General features: G+C 39.9%; 1 protein-coding gene across 1 annotated transcript; it reads right to left on the bottom strand.

Annotated features, from left to right (window-relative positions):
- Nucleotides 1–1,333: 1,333 nt before the first annotated feature.
- Nucleotides 1,334–15,296, bottom strand: RPP40 (ribonuclease P/MRP subunit p40). Its single transcript, XM_074872738.1, has 8 exons — nt 15,040–15,296; nt 13,192–13,336; nt 11,870–11,938; nt 10,351–10,446; nt 9,043–9,168; nt 4,763–4,961; nt 3,837–3,971; nt 1,334–1,998 (listed from the first exon to the last, which is right to left on the bottom strand). The coding sequence occupies exons 1-8, from the start codon at nt 15,175–15,177 to the stop codon at nt 1,800–1,802; spliced, it is 1,107 nt and encodes a 368-aa protein (XP_074728839.1). The 5' UTR covers nt 15,178–15,296; the 3' UTR covers nt 1,334–1,799.
- Nucleotides 15,297–16,570: the final 1,274 nt, after the last annotated feature.

The following is a 16,570-nucleotide window of genomic DNA, read 5'->3' as shown; positions in this document are numbered from 1 at the left end:
AAAGATGAGCACATTCACTGAAACACCTACAAACTTCATGCAACTTTTCATAAAGATTAAGATTTTTAACTTTGTATGAGAACTTTTGCTGTAGGTATAACTTCCAGGAAAGCCCAAGCTTTTAAGAGACCTTCTGATCAAGAGGAAAAAGGAAGACACTTCTGGTTACTAGACTCTTTTGTGAAGTTGACACATGGCATAATCCCTCAACAGACACTTTCAAATGCAGACTTTAGCCAAGAACTGAGGCACAGTAATAGTTTGCACCAATGCATAGTAATGAAACAATGTTTGAGCCAGCCATGTAAATAGTTACTAGTCAAGTGTCAAGTCAAGAACTCCCCTAGACTTGTCCATTCAATTTGTGATCATGAGTCTATGTCTGTACCTGTGACAAGGCAGCACTTCTGCTCCCAGTGACCCACTAGAAACATCCCATGGCAGGATAATTTTGAAAAACAACTTAAAGATTTGGAGAGGTGTTTTGTTGATTTGTCAGAGATGTGAATGTGAAACACGTAGCAAAACTTGAGCAAAAGCGGTTATGTTTAATGGAGGTATATGACAAACACCATCCAGTAAATCATCCAGGATGATTCTCCTCACTGAAGAGAGCTAATAAAGAGATAAAAAAAAGAAAGCTCAGCTGCTTTCAATGGTCATTCTGCTTTTCTGTGCCACTCACCCTGACAGGAGATCTTGATGTTTCCACTAAAGCTATGCCCTAACTTCTACTACCAAGCTCTTGCTCCATCAAGTGAGCAACTTCCATTTTAGCACTGCATTGGTACTTTAATGATACATACCCACTCCATAAAACAAAACCCAAATAACCCCTATTCCCCACACCCCTAAACCACCATCCAACCTTTCATGGATTTCAGCAGGAGTTAACCTGGATTCTTCATAGCTGCCTACGCTCTCAGCACTACTGCTTATTGTTAACGAAACCCGCTTCACTTCAACTACAGTTTGAAGGTAGTCCACAGCATTCTTCCCAGAAACGTGTCTGCAGTAACGTCACAGTGAAATCTTAGCTCCATGAGTTGTCCTGTAAGCAAGAACCACAAGCTACTTTTAAAAGTAGAGATTTGGCAGGGGTCAGGGTGTGAAAGTGTGTGTGAAGGTCAATTAGGAAAGCAAGCAGCAGCCTTTTGCATCACTGGTAAAAATCAACTTCCTTCTGATAACCAGCTGTGACCTGTGAAATCCAAAAACCAGGCCAATAAACCTTTACTTTTGCTGTGTTTAATGAGTGCTCCTTCCACTGTCACATACTTCCTTCTCCTCACCCTTTTTCTCCTCCCCCCTACCAAATTATGGAGAACACATCTGGTTTTTTTTTTTTTTATTCGCCAGCACGTAGGTTGAAATGTCTTAAACATGAATTTGAAGGTTTTACAGATCTTTAATGTAAAGAAAGAAAACACTAAATCCCAAAATAAGCTTTCCTCCCAAATATTTTAGCTAGCAATCTGTAAAACTAACTTTCAAATTCCAAAATTACTCCTGGATAAAAGGAAGCCACCTGCAGTCAATTCCTGAGAACTTAAACTCTCAAACCCTTATCTTTTCTTAAAGCTAGAACTGTGAAGTCTTTCAGAAGGCACTGTATGACAGTGAAGAAACAAAAATCCATTCCTTCCATTGTAGATCATCCTTTAAGGGCTATAAATAATGGAGAAACATATACAGCCTCTTAGTACTTAACTTGTTACCTAATTATTTTTATAAAAACTATCTTATTAGGTGTCTATACAGTAACATGGAATTACTAGAAAACTTCTGTAGATGTAGCTCTATGGAGGACAATCATCATTAGTTCCCACAGCCATCTGAAGCCAGTAGTCCAGATTTCTAAAAATGACAAAGTTGTACAAGTTCTCTCCTCCCTTGTGGAAACCATGTTCACTTTCTCTCCAGGAAACAGGGCTGTCTGCAAAGCCATGCACAGTTAAGGTCAGCCAATATGCCAGTTTTGGTTCACCAAAGTAGCAACTGCAAGGAAGAAGACAAGGTAATCAATAATTATAATGAAATAGCATGTTCAAGTATACAATATAAAGTAAAAAAAAAAAAAAATCAAAGACACAGGCACTTTAGTGAAAATTTGTAATTAACAGTTAAAAAAACCCTACTTTAGTACATAATAAATTCAAAAGAAAATATTCCATCAGGAGACATTAGGAAATGAAATAAGATTGGCTCTTGATTATTCTTACCATACTTTTAGACAAACCTGCAAGTTACAGCAATTAGAAAAAGTTCTAAGTTGTCAAGTAGCTGCTCTGAATTTCCTACAGCATGCATTGTCTTTCAGAAAATAGAACATTTACTGAGAACAGCTGCTATCAGGGCAAAAAAGACATTGGAGGAAGAAACAGTCAGGCTATGCATGACACAAATACTTTTACCACCAGAAAGAAAGTGGACTACAAATAATCAAGAGCAGCAGATAATGTCTGGCTTTAACTAGATGTCCTGGTTTCAGCTGGAATAGAGATAATTTTTTCCCCCATTCTTAGTAGCTAGAATAGTGCTGTGTTTTGGATTAGTGTGGGATTTGATATGAGAAGAATGTTGATAATACACTGATGTTTTCAGCTGTTGCTAAGAAATGAAGGACTTTTCAACTTTCCCTTTCCTGCTAGTGCGCAGGTACACAAGAAACTGTGAGGGATCACAGCCAGAGCAACGGACCCAAACTGGCCAGTGAAATATTCCATATCATACAACGTCATGCTCAGTATATAGATGAGGGTTGATTGGGAAGCTCACTCTTGCTTGCAGGATTGTGGTTTCAGGATTCTCTCTTCTCTGTGATCACTATCTGGGAATGGGCTGGGCATTGGTCAGCGGGTGGTGAGCAATCACACTGTGCATTACTCATTTGTATGTTCTATTATTACTATTATTATTTAAATTTTTATTTAAATTACTAAATTGTTTTTGTCTCAACCTATGAGTCTCCTTATCCTTACTTCAGGGTGGGAGAAGGTGAGCGAGTGGCTGCATGGCGTTTGGTTGCTAGCCAGGTTTAAACCACCACAGTAGAGAATAAAAGCCAAGGAGATTTGTGTTCCAACCCTAGCCCAGGGAGGCTTCTGCACAGACTTGAAAATTGCTCAGAGTAACAATCATACTGCAGATAAAGCAACAGCAATATTGTCATGAGTCAGTGCTACAATCGTTAGCCACCAGCCACTTCAAGTGTCATCTCACACAGAGCAAGGAGCTTCCAGAATTTGCTGTCAGTAGCACAATAGACAGATATGACACCGATCCATGATACACTAGGATCATGTAGTTTGGTACTGAATTAGAACCTCAGGTACACCGTTCATCACTATCTAGTGTCTTATATTTCAACACCTGATTCAAAAAACTCACTCTAATTTATCGTAATGCCATAGTAACCTTGAAGTACCTTGTGATATTCTTTTTGGTATCATAAAGGGATTTCAATGATATTTTCCATCAGTAGATAAAAATACTAAATCAGACATATTTGAGGGCATCTGATTTTCATAGACAGGAGGAATCTGAAAAATCTAGGTGCTCAGTAGAGCCACTGTTTCTCAGAAATTAAGATAAAAAGCAAAGTCATTACTAGAATACAGGGCAGGCATTTTCAAATTCAAAGTACCCAAAATTGTTTATTGCTTTTTTTATACCGATGTTAAGCTTCCAGTTCATTTCCTAATTAAAAAAAATTCTTAATTTTGTACACTTTGCTATTTACTCCAACAACACTACTGAAAAGTAGTATTTAAAAATGATTTAGAAAATTAAAAAGAGTACAAATGTTTCAGTAATGTACTTCTGTCAGCCCTTACCACAGTTGCTCCAATAACTGAATTATCGTCTCAGGAATTATGAAGCCTGTGATGGTACACAAAAAAGCTTTTTCCACCACTGTGTTGGGCTGAGGACAGCAATAGGTTGATAAGAAGCTAGATGATTTGTTGTCTCTGGAAAAAAAAACAAAAAACAATAAATATACTTTAAATCTTCTACAGGAAGTCTTAGCAATCAAAACTTGTACCAAAGTAGTAGTATCTATGTATATCATCTAAATTAATACTGAAGCAACTAATGGCCAATCAATAAATACACACAAGATATCATGGTGCTGTGGATTAACCCTGGTAAGCACCTAAGCACCACAGAGCCACTGCTTACTCACTCCTCCCTTAGTGGGGGGTGGGGGGGTGGGGTGGGGGGTAGAGAATTGGAAGGGTAAAAGTGAGAGGACACATGGGTTGAGATAAAGGCAATTCAATAGGTAAAGCAAAAGTTGCATGTGAAAAGAAAGCAAGTTAAGGAATTCATTTACTACTTCTCAATCAGCAGACAGATGTTTAGCCATCTCCAGGAAAGCAGGGCTTTATGTCTAACTGAGTTGGGAAGACAAACACCATAACTCTGAACATCTCCCGCCCTTCCTTCCCCCAGCTGCACTGCTCAGCGATAGCTAGAACAGCCCTGTGTTATCAACACCATTTTGGTCACAAATGCAAACCAGCACCACACCAGCTACTGTGAAGAAAGTTAACTCTAGCCCAAGCAAAACCAGTACACATGGGTACCCCTAAAAACACAGATAAATTATTCAAGACTTAGAACAAATGCTTAAGGGCGTAACAGACTTCCCACTTAACAGAAGTGTGTCTGTCTTAATTCTTATTTAACTTCCTTAAAATACATTGTGGCTTTCCATACTTAAAACGTATTTAAAGATCAAATGAATTCAAATACTTACAGGCTAACTTGATTTAAGACAGCACCTAGCCATTCGAACAGTTCCTCCGTACTGCAGGACTCATCTGGCTTTCCTTGTAGTTCATTACTTTGTAACACTGGACACTGCAAGTCCCTTAATGTGCTGAAAGTTATTTTTGGCTTCAGCGCCTGTATTTGGTTTTTTGAAAAGTATGACATCAATGTTGATCCCTCTGCACCTTAACAACACAATACCACAAACAGCTGTTACGAAACTACTAAACAAAAGGATCACTGAATACATGAAACCTTTGTATATGTATACAAGAAAATGCAGTGCGTGAAACTGCTTACATGCTGTTATCTTTGGCAAAAGTCACAGAATTTTCAGCTTCCTCATTTTCTTGGAAATAAAATTAGTGCAAGATCCAGCAACTCAATAAATTTACAATTTAACTAGCAAGCATAGATCTGTCAATAGAAAATTCAAGCAGAATTAACTGGGCAACTAATAAAATAAACTCATTAGAAAGTGTTCCTGAAAAGGCACACACAGAAGGGAGCAGGAACACATTAACTGCTCCCCAAGACAAAGTGGTCTGCAAAGGCACTCACGCTGTCAGTATACCCCTGCCTATATGTATGAGGCCAGAGAACATTTTGCCTTACTAGTGCCCATACAAACATCCCCTTCATGCTCATGCACAGGTACACGCTGCTGTAGAAGGGCAATGCACACCTTACACTATCAGGACATCTCTAGCTCAGCATCTCTAGAAATTCCTCAGGCTTGAGAGGGAGGATATATGTGGTAGATACACAAAAATAATGCCTCTGTAAGATCAGGTAAAGGGAACTAAGCTCACATGAATTCAGGCAGTATTCCCTCAAAAACCACTGAGTGTCTAGAGGGATCCCAGCATCACTAGACCACCAAGAACTGCCTCCTAGAGACAGTATGGCTTCCAGAATCATGAACAACTCCCTATGGAATAAATTCCTGCAGATCTCAGGAATACTTTGCAAAAAGCTATAGTGTCATTTAAATTCTTCTGGAACATGCCTTCACAACCGCAGAAAGTTTCCCTTTTCATTGTCCTAGAAGGCACAGAGTCTTCTGTCCAGCATGTCAGGTTAGTGGATCTCTTAGTTCTCAGCTAAGGACAAGAGTCCTTCTGAGACATCTTATCCCATCACTAAAGACCACATACTTGATTTCCTAGGTGTGATGTCAAATTTAATTCAGGAATCATAAGGTTTTGAAGAAAAATTCTTGATTTACAGTAAATTGAGAAATCACCTTGAGATAAGGTATATCTGGAAAGTCTAGTCACCAAGACTAGAGACTCTCCTACCCACCTGGCTAAAGTGTCTGCCACCCCAGAACACCATTCTCCCTGAATAGTGGAAAAGTGAGCAGGCGACTACACGTTTGAGAACAGATTTATATCAGTGATGTCAAGAGGAATTCTATGATAGTCTGGGGAACAAGGGTTGAAGAAAGAAGGAAGAGGAGACGGTAAAGAAATCAAACGGTATCACAAATCTCACTTTACTAGAAGAGGAAGAAAAAAAGACTAGAAGAAAAAAAGTGGTAAGTCTTCAAATAAAAGTACATCTGTAACAGATGTACCGTGAAGGACTTGTGGGAAAGGCCATGTTTCTTCAACTCTAGTAAGTGATCTAAAACAGCAGATAAAATTCTAAAAACCTAACCTAGACCAAAAACCTAACCTAAGCAAGTGTATTGCAAGTTAAGAGATATTAACCAACTTCCTTTTTGAAACAGTAAGATAAATGATGTGGAATCAATTCTCATAAATTTGAAATTCCAGGTAACGCATTTTATTTCCATAAAGTAACAATGGGTTTCTAGGAGACCAAGAAATAATATTTTATTTATGAGAAGTCTGAAGTCCAGACTAGCACTTAAATACCACAGGAAAGGCATGTATGAACAGAAGAAATTCAAGAACAGAATAGAGTTCATTACAGAATACAATATCCAAGACCTGCTATCAAAAATTATGGACTGCCTAAACTTCATCAGCCATATTTATCTCATCAAGCACAATCACTTCAGGGAGTAGGAAAAGGAGGGTTAACCTGATCCTTTTTTGTCATCCTTCAAAAAAGGCTGTCCATGTACTGAATGGCACAGTGACAAAGACAGGCAGCCACTGAATTCTTGTTTAGTATTTTTATATAGATATATTTAAGTCTGAAGTGTACTAAAACAGATGATGTTCCTTCAGCCTTTATTTCCTGTTGGCATTTGTTAGACTAACAGGTTCAAAGAATGTATAATACTGCCCTAGAATTCTTAGTCAAATATAAAAAATTATACATTTTAAACGTCTGCTGCATATGGGAGCCTCAGCTATAGCCCTAACTTCAGAAAATCTCAAAGACTACAGTCAAGACTCCAACAGAACAATTTCTCTAGTTACAGCATAGCTTTCCACGTCAACAACAACCAGGCACATTGTCAAAAGTTTTTTGGAGGCCAGTGAAATTTCAGCCAATAAACATTTAAAATTGTCATAGAAATTACAGCAATAGAAAAGAGAAGAAAAGATTGTTTTGCCTCTGTCATTAAAGACATGAGACACTCCATTTCCCTTTTTCTGTTCCTCTTGGTGCCAGAACCACTAAGTGGGAAAAACGGGTATGAAAACAAAAAAATCCTGGTTTGGGAAGTGACACAAATGTTTATAGGTTTGCAGCAGTGCTGGCCACAGCAAGAAACACGTTATCAGCAGGAAGGCTGAAAGCAGAATGTTCACAGAGGACAATGATTCTCAACAAAATACAGCCCTCTTTTCCCCTTCCAGCAGAATCTACACGATGCCTCAAGTCTATTAATAAAAATCTATAAAAGTTTTATTTTTGTCAGTACTAAGGAACTAAGAGTCTTTCTTGTGTTATGAGCACAGAAAGGCATTCAGATTTAATTCCATATTCAGGAAATGATTGACCTGACCCGTTTTTTGCATATAAAAAAGTGAGGATAAGAAACGCTATTCTTCCTGAATGCCACTACACTGGCAGCAACGAACATAAGAAACATAGTGGCCCTAGAGGCATTTTGGTCTCTGCCTCCGGCCAATAAATACAAGCAAGCTGAGCCTGAAGATCCACCACCTTAGCTGGATTTATGTCACCAATTATGGTAGCAACAGTCTTCACTGTGACTCTTTCCTGAGGACTATAAGGATGGAAACAGCAAGCCTTTAAACAATTTCTGTATGACAAACAAGGAGGGATCCTTGTTGTACAATTAGTACTTAAAAAGGGGGAGGAGAAACATGAAGGACAAAAGTAAAACATGGGACACTGCTAAAGGAGCTTGTAAGCAGCTTTAATTTCTCAGATCAGTTAAATCCCTCTCAGACTCGGTCTTGAAGAGACAGAAAAGAGTGACAATGTAAAAAGCAGATGGGAAAGCACTCCCTGGGACCTCTCTAACATGCCTTTGCACTAGTGTGGCGACTCAAAGCAGAACCACACTAAAAGCTACACAGCTATGATGAAGAAAAACATTTTTTTGCAGCACTGACTCCTGCAGTTTTTGTCAATCCTATGCAAACGCTACATATCCCTAAATGCAGCCTGTTCTGAGGTAACAGAAGCAGCTGAGAACTTTGGAAAATGATCCTCAGAAGAGGAGCAATACTTACACTTCAGAAGAAAAATCAATGTAATTAGAAAACAGTAGATAAACAAACACTAGAAGAAAGGTGATTTGAGACAATACCATTTCTTATAACAAGTTCTTTCTCTGCTCCAATCTCAACAAATGCTTGAGGCTAAAATGATGAAATAGCAAACTGTGCGTGTATCAGTGTACATGGCACATGACAGAAATAGGGACTCTGTACATGTCCTACAACTACTGCTGAAATGAAAGCTCCCCAGCTCAAGTACCATACCAAAGTAACTTATGTGTATTAATAAACACTCAAAAATGCATATTAATAATGGTTACATATATCACATTTATAAAGAAGAGGCAGAACTATCAAACAGGCAAAGTTATGCCAGAAAGCCTGAGCAACATAGAGATGAGGAAATGAAGCAACTAATGTGTCTCCTATGAATCACTTGTGTTCTTGAAGTGTTCTGCTGTGTAGGAAGTAACACACACATCCCCCCTGAACAAATACACAAAACCAAAAAAATCTCACCCAAACACATTTTAATCTAACTTTTCCCTTCACTAAAAGTGCACTTGGACAATCACCTGAAAAGAACAGTAAACTAAAAATATTTGGACTTCATGTCAAGTTATATTTTAGTTTTACATTTAGTTTTTATTACCTGTATTGTACCAAGCCAGTAGGAAGTCAAATTCTAAAGGTTTTTTTTCTTTCAAGGCCCAAAGCACTCTGTTATGTTTCTTGCTATCAGGGTGAAAGCCAGAATCAGTCAAGTCAATAGTTATAACTGCAAAAATGTACAGAAAAAATTGTTACTCAATTGAAATACATTTCAATATTAAATTCATTAAGAACTAAACACAAAGGAACCAAAGAACATTAAACTTCATTTTCACATATACAGCATCTTTGTAAATTATTTGATTATGCAAATATGACTGCCCATTATGTAAATAAATACTCACCTTCTGCTGTCCTTATTTTGATATAATCTGGAACTGCCTTCTAGTGACCGGGACATGCTCATTTTTTAATGGCAGTGACAGAAGTCCCAAAACAGTGCCTTAAAAATATCTTGGTAATTATGTAAGCTATTAGTACTAAAAAAAGCTAGAGTTTCTAACATCAAAAGCCACATATATGGCAGTGATGCTTTTTCAACTGTTTTTTTCTAGATGAACTGGTCCTAGGCTAAAAGTTACGTTTATTTCTCAGATAGAAATTTCATCATATGTTTTACTTGACAGACTGAATAGTAAATGATGTCTCATTTTGCCAAAATTCTTATTATAGGTAACAAGTTTTCCCTTCTAAAATCTTTATGTAACTACCTATTAACTATTCCAGGTTCTAATACATTTGAGATGGCATAGTGTTCATGGGTTTTTTAATGATTTACCAAAAAAAATTACAAAAATCACACTCTCTGTATCTCCTCTGCAGCTGTTAAAAAATTACAACATTTTCCAAGTACTTGGTATATGGAGACTACCATTTTAAATGGGTCGATACAATTCTCCCTTTCAAGCATGCTGTCTTGGGTGAGGCTCTTCACTGGTTTTTTTTTTTTGTTTTTCTTTTTTTTTAAATAGTGTGTAAATATTAAACTCTACCTAAATCAGTTTAGCACTTAACGATTTAAATCAGAAGGCATAGATACTGTGCACAGTATACAGAAATTATCAAGTCCTACATCACTCCAGTATAAACACCACAAAGAAAACCGCAGAAATTAAAAATTTTAAAGAATACTCAAAAGATCACACATCTGCTTCCTTATAACCACTTTATTTGGAAAAAGTATTTTTTCCTCTTTATGCAGTCCTTGTATCTGCATCTGGAAAAATATGACCTAGACAAGAACCAATTTTAAAGGAAAGGGAAGTTTCACTATTGCTGGTTTAACATCCTAACAAGGTGCTTCACTGACAGATCTGAAATAAGCACTGTTAATATAAATAATACTTACTATATCGCAGTATTTTTTTGCCAGAATACTGAGAAGGGTGACCTTGCAGTCCAAGTTCCTCATAAGTATCCTTATCCACTGATAGAATTAGTTTTCCTATAAACAAACCAAACTTTAATACAAATAATCTTCTACTTAGTTCCCTTTGAAGTCTTCTGAGAACCGTATACCTTATACAATGTTAGCTTTGGATCAATGGTTTTACTAATGTAATCCAGACTCCTTAGTTCCAGTTAAAGGGATTACCAGATTAACCCTTGAAAAAATGTTAGAACTCAATTACTGTTTTTCATCAGAGGTCTTATGAACTAGAATAAGAAAAGTGTAATATTATTCCCGAGACAGTCATAGCTTTTTTACTGTCCTACCTCACTTCATTGCTTCAATCTTCTCTCCACTTGTCCCCTAGCGTTTGCTGTGTCATTGGTTGAACGCTACATTACACTAGGGCCTGACTTAGTAAACAGTCATGCCTGCACTGCTCAACTAAACGTACAAAAGCAGTTCCTCCAACTCCAGTGGGACTACTCACATTGAGTAAACTATGCTTATTACCAATGAGCAGATATACGCTGGAACAACTCCACTTCCATGTTCATAAAGCAAATCTGGCAGCTGCCACTTGGTACAGCATTTCACACAACAGATCTCTACTACAGTCTTTTGATTCTACTGTACAAGTATAATGTAGACTACAAACAAATAAGGCTGCTGCTGAAGATTTCAGAGAGTGACATCACCAGGAACTGTAATGCTGTCCCTGCATTAATTGTGCATAGCTTGTTATAACTATATCATATAAAGTCAATCACTATCAAGTATCCATTTTGCTAGACTTAGCTAACAGAGCACATAAAAGAATTCCTACCCTGAAGAATCTGAATTTACACCTGACATATTACAGAGTCTTAAGCTAGAGGGCTGATATTAGAAATACAAATTGGTCTATCTGATATATTGTTAAACGGAAATAAGAATACATATTTGAAGCCCAAAATAACTTCATTATTTTCTCTGCATGTAAAATCCCCTGAGATGGAACATTTTTTTATAAAACTGTGATGTAACTGCAACACAGTATTTTAACATGTCACATAATTCTCAAAAGAATAAACACTGAATATTTAAAGAGTGTTCCTAAGCAGTGCTGATAAAGACAGAATTTGTACCAAAACAGAAAATTAAGACCAGTAGGAAACAAGAAGTTAGAAAGCAATGTTTTCTTAAAAAATAATCCTCTGTAACAATTGCAATTACAGTTGAAGCATTGACAATATGATACTATACATAAGTGAAGATGATTTTTTTTGTCATTTCCTTTAGATTAAATAATTTCAGCAGCATGAAAAGTTAAAGGTAATATTTTTATGATTCAAACATATTTCTAATAAGTTGGGAAGTACAGTAAGCATTAAATTTTCCCATTTACATAATTCCAAATGAAAAAAAAAAAAAAAAAACCAAACAAAAACCCAAGACCATAATTTATTTGTATTACTAAAACCAAACCAAAACATACCATTTGGTAGCAGAGCTGCAGTATTATCTTGATCAATTTTTGTGTTATAGGTGAGTGCGTAGCATGAACCTTTAGTAGTAAAGCAGAAAACCATGAGATTACATAGTCTCTAAACACAGACGTGACAATATGAAAGATTCACCTCAAGATAATCAAACATGCCAAATACCATTTGGATCACTCTAAACTCTTGTTTTCATCAACTTTTGTCCACCTTCTCAAACAAAACAGCATTTTGTTACTACTTTTATAAACCTTTATAAACCTTCTAAAGGACCTGTAATACAGATAACATTAACAATATGCCCCAATATGAAAACACTTTCTTTCCACCTGTGACCTTCCCCACCCAGCAAATGGAAAACCCCATTTTTTTTCCAGAAACATTCCTATTGTTAGTTCACATGAAGACAAGGTGGAAGATGTTCACATTACTAAATATATTTTGTAGCATTATCTGCCACAACCAATTTTGGTCTTAAAAATACAGGAGTCAGATCCTGTAAACTTGGTGGACAAATGTTGTACTGCTTCCATAAAACTACTGGCATAAAAGTCATTAATGAGACTAAAGGAAATATGAAAAAGAGTCCCACATTTAGAAGGTAATGGATCTCATTCTCCTATTTCACCCACATGTTCTCTGTTCTCCTCATTTGCCTTTGAAGCTTTTTTTTCTCCCTGACAATCACCTGAAGGATACATTTATCATGAGCCAAATGAGCGGGGCCAGCTCGATGAAAACAGCATGCTCTGAGAATGCAATAGCAAGTTGGCGGGGCAGAGGCTGCATCTTTCTTCACATCCTCTTTGCTCTTACTGTGCAAGGATGAGCTGCCACAGCTCCATCAGCAAAAAAAAAACCCAAATGCAAATACACCCCACTGCCCCGCCAAAAAAAAAGCGCATTTCTTCCTCTTTTTGTCTTGCCAATGTGGAACACAGCTAACACAGCTGTGTTGAAATATGAAGGAATCAGAAAGGGTAAAGGGAGCTGATTTATGGAAGAATCTGCATAAAAATGAGATGCAGAAGATAAACAGGTGTGACTTGACAGCTGGCTTGCAGAACTAAGATGGAATAGAGAAGAATGAAGAGGGAGCAGTCACAGAAGTTTTGGACCCATTGGATATAAACAAATGCTGACACACCACAAAGCAGAAAAAAAATCAGATAAATAAATTAGTACAGAATTTTCTTAGTTTTTTTTCCATTTTTTCCTTTATAATGCTTTTCAGAAAAAATAGTAATGAATGGATTTTACTGTATTATGAAAAACATACACTATTACTGCATCTGTCATGTTCTGATTACCTCCTTACCTTTCTTCACAAAAGCATCAATGAATTCGTGAGCGACCAATTCATGAATCGATAAATTCCTCACCAGGTAGTACTCTCCAACATCCGCAATAGTACTTTTCAGCACTTCAGGTAGTATGCCACATTCAGGGATCAAAAAAGACACCTATTAAGAAAATATTTGTAATGTAAATCATATCCTAAAATCTGTTCTGGTAGAAAACCAAGAAATAAAAAAAGGCTTCTTTTCAAAGAAGTCGTATGCTACACCAAAATGAAATTAAGAAAAAATAATTACAAGCTATTGTCTCCAAAATGTATCAATTTGCAAAAAGTCTCCAAGTACAGCAAAGACATTATTTGGTTTTTGCATTTCACATGCTATATGACAGCATTTGAGGTGTTATGCAAAGGCAGGATTTTACACAGATTGACTTAACTAACAATCTTGGTTTAGGTCATTATAAATTTAACTTGAAGTCGCTCTGGAACATTTCCTTCAGCCCTTGCTGCAGGAAGCAGTTATAACTAAAAATGTAGGCTAAGCATTTATGTAATCTCAGTGGAAATACAAAGACCAAAGTAGAATTTAAATTACTTTTTGAATCAACACGTTCTCCTCTGTAGAATATTTTGGAGGTCAGGAGAGTGAACATCAGAACAAAACTTGAAGATGGATTTATGATTTTAAAAAAGTCGTAAGACGTACATTGAGGCTACAACTTCCGTAGCAGGTTTCTAATTTAAGGGAGGAAACTGATTTTTAAAAGGCATGTGCACCTAGCTTTTCTTCCTATACTCAGCATTCAGTCTTTTAGTCCAATTGCCTACCTTTAGTTTCCCTTTTGTTTAAAACCTTTCCTGTACGTGTTTCATAGATCAAGAGAACTCTTAGGCCTGGGAGCCCAGGGCAAACGAGGTTATTACATGGGCAAACAGCAAGCTTCCCAATAACCATGCACAAGCAGCATAAAGGTTCATCTCCCTGCTCCTTCCCACTTCACCTCTTAAAAAAATCTTTTTCTGAAACAAAGGAGCTCACAGAGAACATGTGTATCACTTTGCACACATACACAAGGGAAGTAACAACTTCGAGACAGGCTGCCTGCCACATAAGCAGAAAGTTTTCTCGTTAGCTGCTAAAAAAAATACTAAGGAAACAGCAAGAGGGTCAGACTGACACTTGCAAGAGGCAAAGAAAGGAGAGCGAGCTGGCAAAAACTGGCCTTCACAACATCAAGTTGTCCAAAACAATGAAGCAGTTGTTGATGACAGCACGACATGATACCTTGGCAGGAGGAGGGACAACATGACAAAGAGGACTTTCAGGGTACACCTGCTGCCGGGCTTCAGTGCTGAGGGACTCCCCTCACTGCTTGGACTAGGAATTTGTGGGTGCCGCTCCCTACGTAACTTGCCAGGCAGTACTGCCAAAACACAGCCACCTCTCCCACCGCGTCACCTCTCTTCCAGCTTGCGTCTTCACGGTCGCTCACTCTCCGAGGTGCAGCACGCTGCCTGAGACCGCCCAGCCAACCGGGGCTAATTTTATCCTCCTTTTTATAGTCCCGAAAGAGGCGTGCAGGCCGCCTTTGACGAGAACGGGGGAAACCCTCCAGGAGCACGAGCAAAGCCCCCGGTCAGGGTGGACAGGCGGCGGCAGCAGCAGCAGCAGCTGCAGCAGCAGCACCCCCGGGGCTCCGCCGCCGCCCCCGCTGAGGGGACGCTCCGGTCCCACCGGGGAGGCGCGGAAACCTCCGCCCGCTCCCTCCGCCAGGACACGCAGCGCCCGCGCGGGCCGCCGCCGCACGCCCACCGACGGCCGCGTCCGTTAACCCCTCCCCGCCCCCGGCGCGCGCCCGCACTCACGCGGCAGTTGTAGGCGTGGTCCCGGACGTGCGCCGCGTGCCGCGAGCGCGCGTGACGCGCGTGGCCCTTCTCGCAGACCAGCAGGTGCCGCGGCGCCTGGCGGAGCCGCCGCAGCGGCGGCGGCGACAGCGCCGACATCCTCCGCCGGCCCCGGCAGCGCCGCCAACGGGGGGCGGGGGGGGCACGTCACCCGCCCCCCGAGAGGGCTCGACTACACGAGACGGGCAGGAGGAGGGAGAAGGGGCGGGCTCGCAGCGGTGCGACGAGATCACTTCCGCCCTGCTCCGACAGCGCAGCTGCTTCCGGGGCGGTGCCGGCGAGGCGCGGCGCGAGGTGCGCGCATGCGCGGGCACAGGGCGCCGCGGGCACCCCCAGTGGCGGGGCGGCAGTCATTACGCGCCCCGCCCCGCCCCGCCCCGCCTGATGTGTGTGAGCGCTCGGCGCTTTCAGGCCTCACGGGGTCAGAAACAACCCGGGATGAGTCGGGCAGCGACACCCAGATGGGTGCTGTGGTGCAGCAGCTGTAGGCCACGGCGGTTAAAGCACGGGCGTGCTTGACGAGTAGCTCTGCAAGCGGGAGCTGGGCCCCGCAGGTATGGAGGGGGAGCATTGTAGGTTCCCAGGACGTGTTTCCCAACAGGGAATGGTTTTAGGGGAGATGGGACGTTTGGAGGGATAAAACAGATATTCAGAAGTGTGTCCTGGGGTGGTCGATGGCACTGGGCAGCCTTCAAGATGCTTCCTTCTGTCCTACGGCAAATACAAGAAATACGTAAACCCCAGGAGCTGCAGGGGTGTGTGCGCTTGGTGAGACAGGCCGCTACTGAAATACTACCCAGTGTCATCTGGGCCCCATAGAGCTATACTGACTATGTGAATTCCTACTGAAAATTTCTGGCTCATTAGATCTCTGAGCATATTTGTAGTAATACCTGCAGTTTTCCAAGATCATGAGGAAGAGCTTGTGTCCGCTGTCACTCCAGATGGGACTGCTCAGGTTAGCAAGCAAGGGCCCTGCCTCCAGTGTGTCCTCTCACTGCTTGTTCTGTACATTGTATATTTTATATAAAGCATGTACAAAAATTTGTGCCTTCCTGCAGTATTTCTCTTCCTTCTCTCCTAGTTTCATGGCTCTTCATGTAGTTTAAAATGGTACCAAGCAATTTTCCTGGTATTTGCTGCTTCTGTACACGGTATGAGGCTGTATGTAACCTTACTTAAAACGCCACTCAGGTCTGTTCAGCAAACATCCATCAAGCTGGCAAACCCAATGGTCGGTTTTGATGCCAGTTTGACAATAGTAGTTCCAGAGATCTCAAGCTTGCTCTAGAAAGATCTTCACCTGCTATTTCTGGATGAGACGTTCAATATTAATGCTCAGGGGTACATGAGTTTGATTATTCCTCTCCCTTAGGAGTTGGATGCCAAGAGGGAAAGTTTGTCCAGGATAGATTAGTAAAGGAACTTTGTTTAGTATAGAAAAGTACAGGTTATGGTAACGTCATTTGTTCAACAACTGCAGTGTTACACA

This window comes from Strix uralensis, chromosome 1 (assembly GCF_047716275.1).
Source record: "Strix uralensis isolate ZFMK-TIS-50842 chromosome 1, bStrUra1, whole genome shotgun sequence".
Lineage (NCBI taxonomy): Eukaryota > Metazoa > Chordata > Aves > Strigiformes > Strigidae > Strix > Strix uralensis.
This window is presented reverse-complemented; position numbering and strand designations above follow the sequence as displayed.